Source organism: Podarcis bocagei (genome assembly GCF_964188305.1).
Source record: "Podarcis bocagei genome assembly, chromosome: 2".
NCBI lineage: Eukaryota > Metazoa > Chordata > Lepidosauria > Squamata > Lacertidae > Podarcis > Podarcis bocagei.
This window is the reverse complement of record NC_138126.1, coordinates 98,119,548-98,135,311: the sequence shown is the minus strand read 5'-3', so window position 1 is coordinate 98,135,311 and position 15,764 is coordinate 98,119,548. Positions and strand designations below refer to the sequence as shown.

The following is a 15,764-nucleotide window of genomic DNA, read 5'->3' as shown; positions in this document are numbered from 1 at the left end:
ACTTCAGGGCATTCTGTTATTGGAAGTATGTCACGGGACAGAGAGGGAACGCCCTTGGGGCAAGGGAAGGGGGAGTATCAGAGCAAGGAGAGAATCAGAAGGGAAATACAGAGCTCTCTGATGCTGAAAAGCCCTGTCACCAACCAGGAAGTTCAGGAAGAGAAGGGGAAGCGGTGCTTTCCCACGCCTGCTATGTTGGAGAAGGAACCAAAGGAAGCCGCTCCCCGAATCTGACTCCTTGGATTCAGATGCATGATTAGGAATTGTAGCTGTTTGCACATATGTTAATAAAGAACTGTAAATATCTCTCTGAGTGAGCAGAGGGTGTTTATTGCGAAGAGCAGACATCACCTTGACAAAGTAGGACTGGGAGAAAGAAACAAAGGGAAAGAAACAAAGACCTATTGGAAAGGAAAACCCCTTGGTGGATTTCACCAATAGAAGTTTTAACTATCAAAAAAGTTAATATGGAAGGGGAAAAAAAGCTTCTTATGAAGAACTAATCAAAAAGACAGATCAAGATATAAAACTCAAACCGTATAAAGAGGTAGAGAATTTATATACAGGGTGGTTACAGTATCACCAAGTTAATGATCTACTAAAAGAAGATAAAAGGAAAAAGGGATTCGAGGATAAGAAATCTAAATTTAATATTGATATTCTAGAAGGTAAAAATAAATTATTATAAAAAGCATACGATTTATTATTGGATTGGTATACGAAAGACAAAGAGATAAAGGAAGCTATGGTTAAATGGGCTATTGATTTCGGCCATAATATCGATTTTGATGCGTGGCAAGAACTATGGAATGTAAACATGAAATTTACGGCTTGTACTGCTTTAAAAGAGAATTTGTGGAAAATGATCTACAGATGGCATCTAACACCGGTAAAGCTAGCAAGGATGTATAGAACAAAAAATAAGAAATGTTGGAAGTGTGGAGAGGTAGAGGGTGACCTCTACCATATGTGGTGGACCTGTAGTAAAGTGAAGGGCTTTTGGGAACTAATCTATAACGAACTTAAAAAAACTTTAAATATACTTTCCCAAAAAGACCTGAAGCTTTTCTACTGGGATTGATTGGAAAGGAAATTGAAAAAAAAATATAAAAACCACTTTTTATATGGCACGACAGCAGCCAGAAATATGTTAGCTCAGAATTGGAAAACAGACATAATACCGAATATAATGGACTGGCAGGTTAAAATGATGGACTACGCAGAACTGGCCAGACTATCAGGAAAATTAAGAGATCAGGACGAGCAGAAGTTTCAAGAAAATTGGAGTAAATATTTGATGTATATAAGAAACAATTGTAAATCTTTGAAGACACTGGTAGGGTTGGAATAACTCTTACAGCATGTAGTTGATAATAAGATATATAGAGTACGTGATATTAGAACTTTATTTGATACTTACCAAAGAAATGGAGGGAAGTCAGAGGCATGATAGAGCCTAAGTTAAATATGTAACCTATATATGTGTAATTTATGAATGTATGTATGTGTACTGAAAATCAATAAAAATTTAGTTTGCAAAGACAAAGTAGGACTGGTCGAAGAGCGGGGGAAACAGAGGTGCCGAAACTCACCATGAACAGCTCCCTTGTTCTATTATAATGACAATGGTGCCCACCTGAGAGATACCAGAACTGAGTTCCAGCGAGTTCTGGCTGAAAAAAAGCCCTGATTGTAACCATTATATACACAGGGCAGAATGATGTGGTCGATTTGAATGGTAGAAATCTGGGCTGAACCTCTTTAGGAGTCGTGTGGAGTCATTTATTTATTTATTTTGAAACTCTGTTCATGTAGAAAGTTGTGCATCAGATTGGAATGTTGAATGAAGACCTCTTCCTGATATGCTAAGATCAAGAACAGGCATAGGCAAACTCGGCCCTCCAGATATTTTGGGACTATGGTTCCCATCATCCCTGACCACTGTTCCTGTTAGCTAGGGATGATGCGAGTTGTAGTCCCAAATCATCTGGAGGGCTGAGTTTGCCTATGCCTGATCAAGAAGCTTTTTTAATTGAGGATGCAACTAGCTATGGATCCAAGGTGGCTTTTTTAGTGGAGACAGTAGATTAGAGTAAGAGTCTCTGTAATGCATTTCCAAAAACTTGCCTAGGGAGTAGCCCAGTTTGGACCTGTGTCACCCACATCTGGCTACTGGAATTTTCAGGTGGTCTCAATCTTTGTGTGAGGTTAGTCCAGAATAATGTGTGCCCAACTCCCAGAACGGCTGTGAGCACTAATCATGTGTGTATCTTTTGAGAAACACCCTGAACACACGCCTGCTGTGCTCTGACAACTTCATTTATATCTCTAAAATATTTGTTACAAGTGCTGGGGTATTACTGGTGTTACTATACTAGAAAATTTCAGCATTTTCACCAGCAGTCATGACTTGGGAGAAGATGAAACTTGGAAAAGAAACCGAGGCTAGCGCTCATTGTCATTGGTGGTTTTTTTTTTTTAAAGCATGTATATTCTGGCTAAAAAGCAACCCCCCACCCCTGGGCTTTTAATTTGGGGAGCGCCTTCTAACGATAGTTTTGTTTTGGTAACCCTGTGGGTAGCCTCATTCTATTGGTTGGTGAAGATGGATAGAGGCAAAAGTGGGTGGAGCAACAAATGTGACCATCACTTTTGTATAGCCAGCTGCATTCCGTTCAGAGGTTTCTATGCATACACTAGGGCTGCGTGTGGGCGCTAACTGGTTCGCAGCACAAAAAAACTTCGCTTTTTGCAATCTGGAATCATTCGTGTTCATCCTAAACATGCTGCTTTCTGCGTAAATTGAATCTGGATCCTGCCATCCACAGGGACGGGTATGGTTATTGGATACATGTTTGAAAAACCTTCCCTTTGATTAGGTTATTTGGAACCTTTTGCTTGCTGTACATGCCCCAGGTGAACAGAGAAGGAAGTGGCCAGGGTGAATGTGGTATATGCCTACTCACAATGTCACTGAGCGGGTATGGATACACCTCCCCACCAGAGCTGCCTACATCTGTTGCAAGGGAGCAGGTGGCACTGAGCTTCTTGGGCTTGCTAATCGGAAGGTCGGTGGTTCGAATACCCACAACGGGGTGAGCTCCCGTTGCTCTGTCCCAGCTCCTCCCAACCTAGCAGATTGAAAGCACATCAGTGCAGGTAGATAAATAGGTACCACTGCGACAGGAAGGTAAACGGCATTTCCGTGTGCTCTGGCTTCCCTCACGGTGTTCTCTTGCACCAGAAGCGGTTTACTCATGCTGGCCACATGACCTGGAAAGCTGTCTGCGGACAAACGCCGGCTCTCTTGGCCTGAAAAGCAAGATGAGTGCCGCACCCCATAGTCGCCTTTGACCTCTTGTTAACTGTCCAGTGGTCCTTTACCTTTACATCTTTTGTAAAATGGACTCACTGCGAGGTAATGCAGTGTGGATCTGCAATGAGCTTTTGTTTTTGGAATGAAGCCACTTTTTCAGTGAGCATTTTTAGGGAAGAAAAATATGAAATAGGCGTAGATTGTGTGAGGACTACATAGAAAATACAAGTACAGTCATACCTTGGTTGTCGAACGGAATCTATTCCGGAAGTCCGTTCAACTTCCGAAAATGTTTGCCGAGCAAGGCGTGGCTTCTGATTGGCTGCAGGTGCTTCCTGCACTCAGTCGGAAGCCGTGGAAGCTGCGTCGGACATTCAGCTTCCCAAAAACGTTCACAAACCAGAACACTTACTTCCGGGTTAGCGGCATTCAGGAGCCAAAACGGACAAGTACCAAGGCGTTTGACAACCAAGGTACAACTGTACTCTGTATCCATTGATTCTAAAATAGAATGCTAAGTGTGTACAGCCACCACACTTTCTTTATCTTAGAAAGTAAGAGGCATTACCACACTTCAGGCAAGTGTGTTCAAGGAGGGCACAGAGCAGGGCCAGTGAAGATTGTGGTCTGGGAAGGGGCTTGGGAGAGTCTTAAAGGCTTTATAGAAAGGCCTGAGGACCATATTCAGCGTCTCAGCCTGAGGTTCCCAACCCCTGAGTGTAAATGAGACTTGTCAGGTGTCTTACATGCAAAGCACAGGCAGCCTTGATCTCCAGGAACTACGAAGAACCCTGGCTTATTCAAATGTGATGCAGTTAATATGTGGGAAGGTACAAGGTCAACATGAGAAACTCTGACACACCTTTCCACCTGTTCTCTGGGACTCCCAGATAAGCAGAGAACATCATCCTGGTGTACCATCCAATGCTACTGGCTAAATTGCTTTTTGACTCGCCCTGAGAAAAGAAAGCTCAGGGGGCCAAAAGCCATGGCAAGGATTGCCTCTGAAAGTACCAGGAAAATGGCTGCCAGGTGTGTGGTGATAAGTCCTGGGAGGCTCTGTGATATGCATGTAGTTCAAGGCTTCCTAGCCTGCTGTTCTGCCTGAGTTGAGCATGTGCTGTGCACCTGTCCTTCCCAGCCTGAATAGCTCCCGGCTCTTCTTTCCCAGGAAACCACCACAAAGCTGTGCTTTGGCTTCATCATTCCTGCCCTCAGTGTTTACTTTATGAATACACTCGGCACTTAGGAAAGAAAACGCAACAGTGTAAGGTCTCAAAGTTCACTGTTAAGACTTGCAGAACCTCCCTCTCCTTGTCATTCCGCACTGGGAGGACTTTAGCCCTCTTCAGTTTTAACCTGGGCTGTGCCCCCTTGTAGCTCCTTTTGGCTGCGCTCAGTGGGGAGGAAGAGAAAGGATACTCCATAGATCACGGAAGAGCAGGCAAGTGCCATTGTACAGGGCTCAGCAAATGTTTTGTTTACATATGGGAAAGACAAAGCCGGATAGGAGATTATGATTCTGCCACTCTATATGTCCATCTGGGGAGAAATAAGCACTCAGCTGTGAACCTTCATGGGCTGGTTTAAAATTGCATTCTCCAGCAGCTGGAAGGACAGGGGGAGAGGTGATTAAATTTTCCAAGCACAGTACTGTATACATTTGCTGGGATCAGTCATATAGGACATTTGTAATGCTAAATGCTAATGTAGCTTAGAGTTAAATAACTGGGACTAAATAGCATTGGGTAGAGAATTGCATTACCCTTTCCCATTCCATGCTGTTAAAACTTCCTGAAGCACCTGATTTTAGCCACAGTTGGAGACAGGATACTGGATTTGATGATCCATGGGTCCGGGGCCCACCTGAAAATAAAGTTGTATGTGACCTGCCAAGGACATTGCTATAAAGTCATTGATTCATATTCTGGTTAAACATCTGTGGATAATTGTATTGTAGGCATAAAAGAGTTACTGTATTTTGCCATGCATAAGACAATGTTTTTTGCTTAAAAAATTGGGGGTCGTCTTATACATGGATGGTGAATGCCCAGGGGTTAAAGAAAACACTACTTACATCCCTGTGGCTACTGTGAACAAGCTGCCAGAACCGCCCAAGCCACTGTCCCTTGCGGGTGCCAGGCTTGGGCGATCTCTCAAAAAACACTCAAAAACTTTGGGCGATCTTGGTTCCTGGTGGGGCATGCTACCCCAGGTTGCTATGCCAGTGCCGGTGCTTTGAATATTTAATAAAATATCAAAGTTGTTCTGTTTGATGTTTAAAATATTGATTTCTTAATTCTGGGTTCAAAAAAATAGGGGTCGTCTTATACCTGGGGGTGTCTTATACACGGGAAAATACGGTTTCTGCCGCCCTGACATTACAGCAATGATGATGTGGTGTGTGCAGGGTTACTGATTGTAGGGTTTAACAGGGTTATAAGAAAGGTCTGTGAAACAAACCAGAAAGGAGGGGAAAGTGAAAGAGTCTTAAAGAGCTCAGCTTGCCTTGGTTTTCAGTCGTACCTTCAGAGATGGGAGTTGCTATACCTTACAGTGAGGGTACCCAGTGTGGTGCCCGCCCTCTGATATTCTGAACTACAACTCCCATTATCCCTGGTTGTTCGCCATGCTGGCTTGGGCTAAAAACATCTGGAGGACACCACATTGGCTGCTGCTCTACAGTAGGGAGATTTGCATCATCTAGATTGACAAGAGAATTCAAATCCCCTTATCATAAGGAGAACATAAAGAGGGCCTGTTGGATCGAGCCAGTTGTGGTGCATCTAGTGCAGTACCCTGTTCTCACAGTGGCCAACCAAATGCCTATGGAAAGACCCAAAAAGAAGGACATGAGAGATGAGTGCCACAACTCTCTCCTCATCTCTGATTCCCATCAACTTGTATTCAGGAGCATACTTTTCTCTGGGCAGTTTTTTCACACCATGCATAAGCTTACCGCTCTGTATCATGTCTCCTCTTACCTTTTCGTTTAAACTAAAAAGGCCAACCTTTCCTCACAGAGGAGTTGTGCCATCCCTTTGATTATTTTCCTGAACCTTCTCCAGCTGTATAATACCCGTTTTCAGGTGACTGGAACCGTACACAGTACCCCAAGTGTGGTTGCAGCATACGCTGTCATAATATCAATACGATCTGTGGCAATTTTATTTTAAATTCGTCCCTAATTATCATTAGCATGGAATTTACCTTGCCTCACATGGGTTCATCTTCATCAAGCTATCAGGCACGACCCCGCAGGTCGTATTCCTGGTCAATCATCTCCACTTCATTTTTTAATAATAATAATAGTAATAATAATACAGTGGTACCTCTGGTTACATACACTTCAGGTTACATACGCTTCAGGTTACAGACTCTGCTAACCCAGAAATAGTACCTTGGGTTAAGAACTTTGCTTCAGGATGAGAACAGAAATTGTGCTCCGGCAGCGCAGCAGCAGCGGGAGGTCCCATTAGCTAAAGTGGTACCTCAGGTTAAGAACAGTTTCAGGTTAAGAACGGACCTCCGGAACTAATTAAGTACTTAAATCGAGGTACCACTATAATAATAATAATAATAATAATAATAATAATAATTTATTTATTTATTATTTATATTTTTTAACATGCTTTTTATTAGGTTATTACTACAACACATACACATACAAACCACACTTTAAAAATATATATAAAAAATCAAGTCCACTTCAGACCCCTTTTACCCTTGTTTTCATTGAATTGCATTTGCTGTTTTGCATCCCCTTCGTTCAGTTCAGAGAGGTTCTTTTGGAGCTCTTCGCCACCCCGAACAATTGAGTATCATTCGCAAACTTGACTACCTCATTGCTCACCCCAAACCCTTATATCATTTATAAACAATCTAAAAAGCACAGCTCCTAGTAGCAATCCTTGGGTAATGCTGGAATTTCTTTTGCGCAAAGGATAGTCTGTCAGTGAACACACCTTGCAAGCATGCATGATTTTTTTTTATCCTGTCCTGATTACAGAGGAACGAGTCACTGGGCAAAGGTGCTGAGGAACGCAGGTGTCTGGAAAATGGTATGTCAATTAAATACAGTGTATAATCTGGCAAAGCCTGATAACATTTGTGAAACCAAAGCTTTGTTTTAGAGTTTTATGCTGACACCCCCGGTTTGCATGGGGAATAACTACCATTCACTTCAATGGGAGATGTTTTCCCCTGTGTAAATCTCCAGTATGGAAGCCTCAGTCCAGATTGAGACCATAGTGGGGTGGGGGGTGGGCAAAGGTCTGGACTGGGCAGCCGGGCTGGCAGGGATGCTGTCACAGCAGAAGTCCAGGGTCCCTCTCGCCAGAAAGAACAGGAGGGGTCTGACAAATGCAGCAGGTTTCACTTACACATTTTAAAGTGAAGTAATTGCCATCTGGGACGCGGGTGGCGCTGTGGGTTAAACCACAGAGCCTAGGACCTGCCGATCAGAAGGTGGCGGTTCGAATCCCCGCGACGGGGTGAGCTCCCGTTGCTCGGTCCCTGCTCCTGCCAACCTAGCAGTTCGAAAGCACCTCAAAGTGCAAGTAGATAAATAGGTACCGTTCCAGTGGGAAGGTAAACGGTGTTTCCGTGCGCTTCTCTGGTTCACCAGAAGCGGCTTAGTCATGCTGGCCACATGACCCGGAAGCTGTATGCCGGCTCCCTCGGCCAATAAACCGAGATGAGCGCCGCAACCCCAGAGTTGGCCATGACTGGACCTAATCGTCGTTACCTTTTTACTAATTGCCATCTAAAGAGGGTCCTCACACCAGGCCGCTAAGTATGAAATCTAAAATTATCTGACTCCAACACTGCAGGCTGACAGTGTGTGTTTTTAAAATGCCATGCTCTTAAGGACACAGTTACAGAGTTGACATATTGTCTAGTTGAACCCTGAACTCTGAACATTAGGGCAGATACAAATTGAAAATTCTGGTATTTCTCTCACAGTTGTTTTAATAGGGCCCTGCCACAAAAGGCAACATGGTAAAGCAACCTTCTCCAGGTGGCAGCAGAACTCAGGAAGGGAGAATAGAGGCAGAGATTGGGGTCTGAATGCTGCAAGAAGCCTTCCTAAAAACGTTGACCCTATTGTGGGGGGAGGGTGCTATTTGGGCTCCACTTTAGGCAGCAAAACCTCTTGGCGTTGTCAAGCTCTGGTATTGCCAGGTGACTTTAATCATTGATCTTTCCACTCTGTGATGATTGGTTTAGTGTGATTGTTAATCATTGGTTTAAAGTGATTCACATGATGTCACTCAAGATAGCACTTGTGTTAAGGCAATTATCACATTTTGTTGGTGCCCATTACATAATGCCTGTGGCAGATGAGATGCAGTTTCTGCCACTATGCATGTGCCTGTTTGTTTTAAAGGTTAGCATTTTAGTAGATATGCTTTTTACATTGTTTTAATCCCATGGATAGCTTAATAGCTAAAATATATGAAAGTTTATTGTTTAAAAATTATGTGTGTGTTTTGTCTGTATTCATTTTATTTTTTGTGAGCCCCCTTGAGCCCTGGTTTCAGAGAAAAGGTGGAGTGTAAACAAGCAAATAATCAAGAGTCACTGAGAATGATTCCACTTAGCAGGTTTTTGAGCATGGGTAGGCAAACTAAGGCGGGGGGGGGGGGGATTCGGCCCAATTGCCTTCTAAATCCAGCCCATGGATGGTCCGGGAATCAGCGTGTTTTTACATGAGTAGAATGTGTGCTTTTATTTAAACTGAATCTCTGGGTTATTTGTGGGGCATAGGAATTTGTTCTTTCTTTTTTCCAAAAAATCAAATAGTATGGAATTTGTTTGCAACTTTGTTAACAGCATGTATTAACATCATAGACGTACATCGGTCTTTGCTGCCCCTTTCCTTTCTCCCTAATCTGTCCTGTGAATACCTTTTGTAATGCCTCTGGTATTTTATGCAAGTGTAAGCAATAGGAAGGTGGACCAGGGGTGATTGCAAGGACACACAGAAGCAGGCTGGGAACTGCAATGAGAGGGTTAATTGAAATCTGGGTGGAAGGTATGGATATGCTAGAGACTTCTGGGAGGTGGTCTTTGGGGAAAAATATATCTCTGCAGTAATGGGGCAATTGATACCCTATTAGCATTGGCCCTGTGTTGGTTAAGCTGTCAGACTAGCTCATTGGGTGAGTAATTAGATGAGCTGCAAAAAAAAAAAAAAAGAATAAATTTGGCAGGCTTAGATGCCTTTCTTGACCTATGTAAACAGGAACAGGAACTTAAAGCAGCTTTCAGAAACTCAGGTTGAGTTGTGGAGAGTGTTACTATGAGATGAAAAGTAATTAATTCTTCTGAATGTCTTTTAACTGAGCAGGAATAATGCACAGCTGTGTTTGTATTCTATGGTTTTATTTTAGTTGGTCAAATAAGAAGTTTGTACTCCCAAGTGTTGTTTCTGATGTTGCTTTATTGTGTTAATTTTTTTTTTTTTAAAGCTGAGGCACAGCAGGTGGCCAGCACAACACCCCCCCCCCCAATACCGCTTCTGAGAGGATAGTTTGCTTTGAACACTAAACTCCTTTGAGGCTAGACTGAAACAGCCACAAAATGTGCTACTGAAGAAATTAAAACTGTTCTTGCAAAAAAAAAAAGCACTCATTTGTTCTCCGGAAGGCCTTCCTGTGACAATTTATTAAAAGATAATTAAAATCTTGGTTTTTCCATTAAAATCTTAGCTTTACATTGTAAATAACATGTCAGACTTACTGGCACTGAATGTTGTAATGGGCAATAGTTGGGGAGATGTGTGAAATGTGTGCAGACGTAAAGGTGCCATCTGTGTACAACCTTGTACATTCTTGAATTTGATTAGATGCTGTAGCGATTGTAGGTTTGTTCCAGTAAGCTTCGCAAACTTCATCTTCAAATTCTGTATTCAAATCAGTTTCCCAAACGTATTTTGAGGCCTGACATCGCCTCAATCTATATCTAGCAAGACCGAGTGGATAGCAGAGACTATGTGTTTGTTAAGCCCCTTTCATTGATGAGGCATCACTGTCCAGGTATTATTATTTTTTGCAAATGTAGTTGCCAGTCGGATCACGATGGGTCATCACACTGTATTTCTTTACCATACAACTCTGCATCCCACATCACTAATCAGTAGTTAACTGCATGGGAAGCGGGTGGTGTTTGAAAATCACATGTTTTGATTTTGTCACATAAGCATTCCGGCAGGTACAGTCCTCTGTACATAGAACATGGTATGTCTTTTCCTGTTTTCCTTTTCCTTAAGGGTGAATTCATACACCAATGCATAAGTATTAAATATGGAAGTTTTTATCAAGTGGAAACATCTATCTTCTGCTTTTAATAACAACGCTTTGAGTGTGCTCAGAGAGGCACTCTGTTGTTCCATTCAAACTGCATGACTTTTGTACCTCGCTCTGGATTCTAGATCTTGGGGTTCTGGGGGGGGGGAAGCAGCTCATTCAAGTCTACCCACCCACTTACCCTAGTTTATTAAGTTGTTTATGGAAGGGATAGATTGCTGTTGTATTCTTTTGAGTTTTTTTCTTTTAAAAAACAAAACGCTAATTTTTAAAAGAGGGGGAAAGTTATTCAATCAGTCAATAAACCACCCCTTTGATTCATTTCCTCTGTAGGATGTTCGACGGCTGGAAATCCCTGCTGAGCTTGCTGCCTTACTGCGTTTGGCTGAAGGTGAGCAGAGAGCCTTTGACTCGTAATTTTTATTTTTTTGCTAAAGTCCATACACTTCACACGTGTTATGCTTTAGAGTAGAGCTGAAATAACTTCCCCCTCCCCCCAAAAAAAGTCTTGTAAACTTACATAGGGTGTCCTTACATAATGTCCTGCTGCTTGTGGGCTTCCTAGTGGCATCTGGTTGGTTACTCTTGGAACAGAATGCTGGCCTGGATAGGTCTTTGGTCTGATTAAGCAATTCGGTTGCTTAAGTGATCACTAGCCAGTAATGTTCGATTTCAATATTAGATACAGTGGCACCTCGGGTTACAAACGCTTCAGGTTACAGGTTCCACTAACCCAGAAAGAGTACCTAGGGTTAAGAACTTTACCTCAGGATGAGAACAGAAATTGTGCGGCGGCAGCTGGAGGCCCCATTAGTTAAAGTGGTACCTCAGGTTAAGAACAGTTTCAGTTTAAGAACGGACCTCCAGAACGAATTAAGTTATTAACCTGAGGTACCACTGTATTGACAGACAGTGCTTGCCAATTTGTGATAGCTAATACATGCAGTGGTCTTCCAAGCTTTGGGGAGATACTTTTGCCATTGATTTGTTTGCCAAAGGACTTGAGTGTCTGCCATAGAACCACTACTTGTCACAAAGGATTCTGGGCATAAACACTGCTGGGCCTCACCATGAACCTTTGTGAACTGAGAATGTGCTAGTCTAGAACCCACCAAGCATTCGCTTCTGGCTATCTGGGTGGCCACTGTTAGAACAGGAGGCTGGGCCAGACGGGCCATTGACCTGATACAGCAGGCACTTCTTAGGTGTGCCCCCCCCCCCCGCCCATTGTAGCTACAGTTCTCGTTATTGCTTTCGCTTAGTATTTGTTTGGACACCCAAAAAATCCCTGTTTATCTCAGTGGCCACATAGAAAAGCAAGGGTGTGCCTCACCAACTGAGCTAACATTATTAGTGTTTTCCTGTCTTGCAGGTCACCACCATGCCCAAATTAATCAGGTCACAGAAGTCTCCCCTCCAGAAGTTAAAGCAAAGGCTGATCTCTCTCTGCCACCTGACATCAATAGCTTTCCATTCTCTTCGTTCATAAGGTCGCATTTCCAGGTAGGAGGTTGTATCGGAAAGTTGGAGTTCACTAGAAAAGCCAGCAGCCATCATTGTCTCTTCCACTCACTTCATAAAATGTTAAGAGTTGAAAGGGACTTGGAATGCCATCTGGTCCAATCCTAGGTGCAGAATGCAACTTCAACATCCCTGACCCATGGCTATCTAGCCTCTGCTTAAATGCCTTAAGCAAAGGAGAGCCTGTCATATTTCAAGGCAGTCTAATTCATTGTCAAACAGATCTCAGTTCTGTTTATTTCCCTGTAGTAAAAGTCCATCTATTTGATGGTGATCATCCGAGTGTTTTGCGGGAAGAAAGGCTCTAGATAAGTCTTTCCCAGACACTGGGTCTCCAGCTGTTTTTGGACTAAAGGTAAAGGTAAAGGGACCCCTGACCATTAGGTCTAGTCACGGACGACTCTGGGATTGCGGTGCTTGCTTTTTTGGCCGAGGGAGCTGGCATACAGCTTCTGGGTCATGTGGCCAGCACGACTAAGCTGCTTCTGGCAGCACGGGGATTCCCCCGTCACGGGGATTTGAACCGCCAACCTTCTGATCGGCAAGCCCTAGGCTCTGTGGTTTAACTCACATCGCTGCTTAACCCACAGTTAATCCACAGTTTTTGGACTACACCTCCCTTTATCCCTAGCTAGCAAGACCGGTGGTCAGAAATGATGAGAATTGTAGTCCAAAAGCAGCTGGAGACCCAGTGTTTGGGAAACACTGATCTAGATCTTTCCTTCTTGCACCTGTAGCCCCCCAGTCCACTGGGCTTCTTCACCCTTCCTCTTTACTTTGGCTGTCAACTCTGCTGCTGTCACATGGGAGAAATGATTGGGGGAAACAAAAGGCCCTTTGCTTTGCCCTACCTGAACAGTGGTGGCTCTGAGAGCGATGCACATCGCAGTGTCTTCACTTTGCCTAACGTTAGTAATGCTGCTTATGAACTCAGCGCTTCTGTTCCTTGTCCATTGTAGGAAGTGGGTTTCCCTGCCCTTGGGCAGCCCCTGCAACAGCCTTTGACCAGACTGGATGGTGAGCAGAGGCATAGTGCTCTGCAGCTCAACAAAGTGGTAAGGAAAAAATAAATGAACAAGCAGTTAAGTAGCTAGGCCTCGCTGGAGATAGGAGATGGTCCCGTCCCCCTACTCAAAGTTAAAGGAGCTTTGAAGGAGGGAATCACAGCCCATGGTGTGTACAGCTATACTGGTTTTCCTCTGGGGAGCAAGCTTTGCAAAGTGTTAGTATGGTTTCAGAAGCCTGCAAAATCTCTTTGACCTAGACACAAAGATGACCTGTTGCATGCTTGGCTGGGGGTGGGGTGGGGGGTTGTGTTTCTACACTGTGGTGCTTCCAGTCAGGGGCTTAATTGCCAACGGGTTGTTCTGCTATCACAAAGGAGTGGTTGGCAGCTTCTTCAGATGGGGGACTGAGAGATGCCAAGGGAACTCCTCCACAACTCAGAGAGCTTCCTTTGCGTTTGTGGACTTACTGAGGAATCCAGAACAGGAAAATGCTGAGCAACTGAGAAAAGAGGGGAGAAAAGGATTGTGGTGCCCAAGATGGGTGCAGGTACCTGAGGCCCCGACACCTTTGTTCTCCATTCAGCAGAAGCTCTGGGAGATTAAATAGAGACACAGGCTTGGGTATCACTTTTTCTGGAGGTGGGGCTGGGAAACTTGCTTTCTTTTTTTGGCCTGTCAAGGCTTCCATTCTCATAGTGGTTCCATTTGGTTAGGGGGTCACATGCCAGATATGGATTGGGCCAGGGCCACCCCACAGTCTTTGGCTGAATACTATACACATTCTGAGTCTCTTTTGCCCCTCAAAGCATTCTATAGTTTACTAAGGGTTGCTAGGAATTATACCTCTGTGTGAGGAGTAGACTACAGTGGCCAAAATACATTGCAAGGTGGGGTGGGTGTGAGGAATGAGCTTTTCATGCGTTGTAAAGGTTCAGTGCTTATGCAGTCTTTGTCTAATCACCCCACATTCATTCTCTGTCCCCCCCTCTTTCTCTATCACACACATGACAGAGAGAGAAGGGAGAAGCCAAGTCTAATAGTGAAGCATTTTTGCTGTAAATGCAAGGTGGCAGAATAGGTGCTCCTAGACAGGCACGCTCTTTCCTTCCCACATACACGAAGCACCCCATACTGGGAGTGGCCAGGAGAAGTGTTTGGGGCCTCCCCCTGCTCTGCTTCCTCCTCGCACTTCCACCTGCAGGATGTTGCTATTGAGAGGCAACAAACAAGAAGCTGCAAAGTGAGGGTTGCGGCGCTGCTCCTTTCCCAGACCCTGTGAAGGGGAGAAGAATGTAGACTTGGCACTTAGAGCATCTCTCTTTGGGTGGTGGCAGGGAGGTGGCAAATTATTAACCACACGTCTGGAGAAGGGTGTCTTGCTCCCATGGGCGTTGTGGCTTTGTTGATGGACCTTCGCCCCCTTTCACACAAAGATACACAGCCTAACCCCTCCCCACTAAGCCCACTAGGGCCACCTGTGCACTCCCCTTCTCCCCCACCCCAGGCCACACCGTTGTCATGCGCAACAGGGGAGTTGACAGCATTGGCTTCACAACAAAAGGATGTAAGCAGCTGCTTGCCAGCCTTCCCTTTTTCTCACTCTGTGTGCAGAGTCACCGGTGTAAAGGAGTGGGGAAGCAGAGAGGGCGAGATGTCCCCCGAAACTCAGAGGAAAAGAACAAGCCTGTTTCTTCCTCTGCCCTCCAGTCTCTCTGGCCGCCTCCTGCACACTCTCACCTCTCTCCTGTTTTCACAGTATTCTATGTATTCCCTCTCAAATCCTCTTGTTGGGGAGACCGCAGGGCGATTAATGTGTTACTTGATGTCTGTTAGCGTGCAGTGGCTCAGGACTTGCAACTCTTATGTTCGGAATTGTTCAGAAGCCATTGTGCTGGGAAGCAGGAAGTGACCACAACTGATCCACTGGCCGCATGTTTTGCAAATCAGTTCTGGTAACTGGCTCTAGAGAGAGGATGCACGCTGCCTTCCAGTTAGTCCTTAACTGTCCACCAGTTTCCATTCTTATTTATAGGTTCTTAGAACCTGAAGGAACTGAGCAGTAGGTGGATCATTTTTGTGACTTTGCTGTGATCATGAAGAGAAGCTATTCTTAGGGAGGAGGCTGAGGGAGGACCAGGGCTATGGAGATAAGAATAAGTTTGACTCATACAATGTGTATGTACTACTAAACCCCTTCACACATCGCTACTTATTTAATGATTCATGAAGGAAGGCGGTTTTCTTTTTAACTAATCGTCTATGGGAAGATGGTGGCTTTTAAGTAACTCTTTTTTTAACAGGGTTTTGTTGTAATAAGAAAAAAAAAGAAAGCCGCCATTTAATCCAGCTTGCACATTGTGTGTATCTGCACCATACATTTAAAGCACATGACTTCCCCCCAAGAATCCTGGGAAATGTAGTTTTTCCTTGCAAAGCTATAATTCCTCTTAACAAACCACAGCTCCCAGGGATCTTTGAGTTGAAAGAAATGTGTTTTAAATAGGCATGGACTGAGTTCTAAATGTGTGGTGTGGAATGAGAAAGAATGAGGGCAGACTCAAGGTCCGAGCAACTGAACAAGAATTCCTCCACTCTTAGCCTTGGACATAT

At 44.2% G+C, this 15,764-nt stretch overlaps 1 protein-coding gene across 5 annotated transcripts in view; it reads left to right on the top strand.

Annotated features, from left to right (window-relative positions):
- Window positions 1–15,764, top strand: part of LOC308582175 (unconventional myosin-XVB-like) — a 66,958-nt gene that overhangs the window by 9,769 nt on the left and 41,425 nt on the right. For 3 of the 5 annotated variants that reach the window (XM_081185062.1, XM_081185063.1, XM_081185064.1), the window contains 3 exons: window positions 10,960–11,017; window positions 11,999–12,129; window positions 13,107–13,202. In XM_081185062.1, coding sequence (XP_081041188.1) covers window positions 10,960–11,017; window positions 11,999–12,129; window positions 13,107–13,202 — 285 coding nt within the window. Of the gene's footprint in view, window positions 1–4,711; window positions 4,761–7,325; window positions 7,378–10,959; window positions 11,018–11,998; window positions 12,130–13,106; window positions 13,203–15,764 lie in introns of those variants that run through there. The other 2 variants (XM_081185065.1, XM_081185066.1) reach the window with 2 other exon arrangements.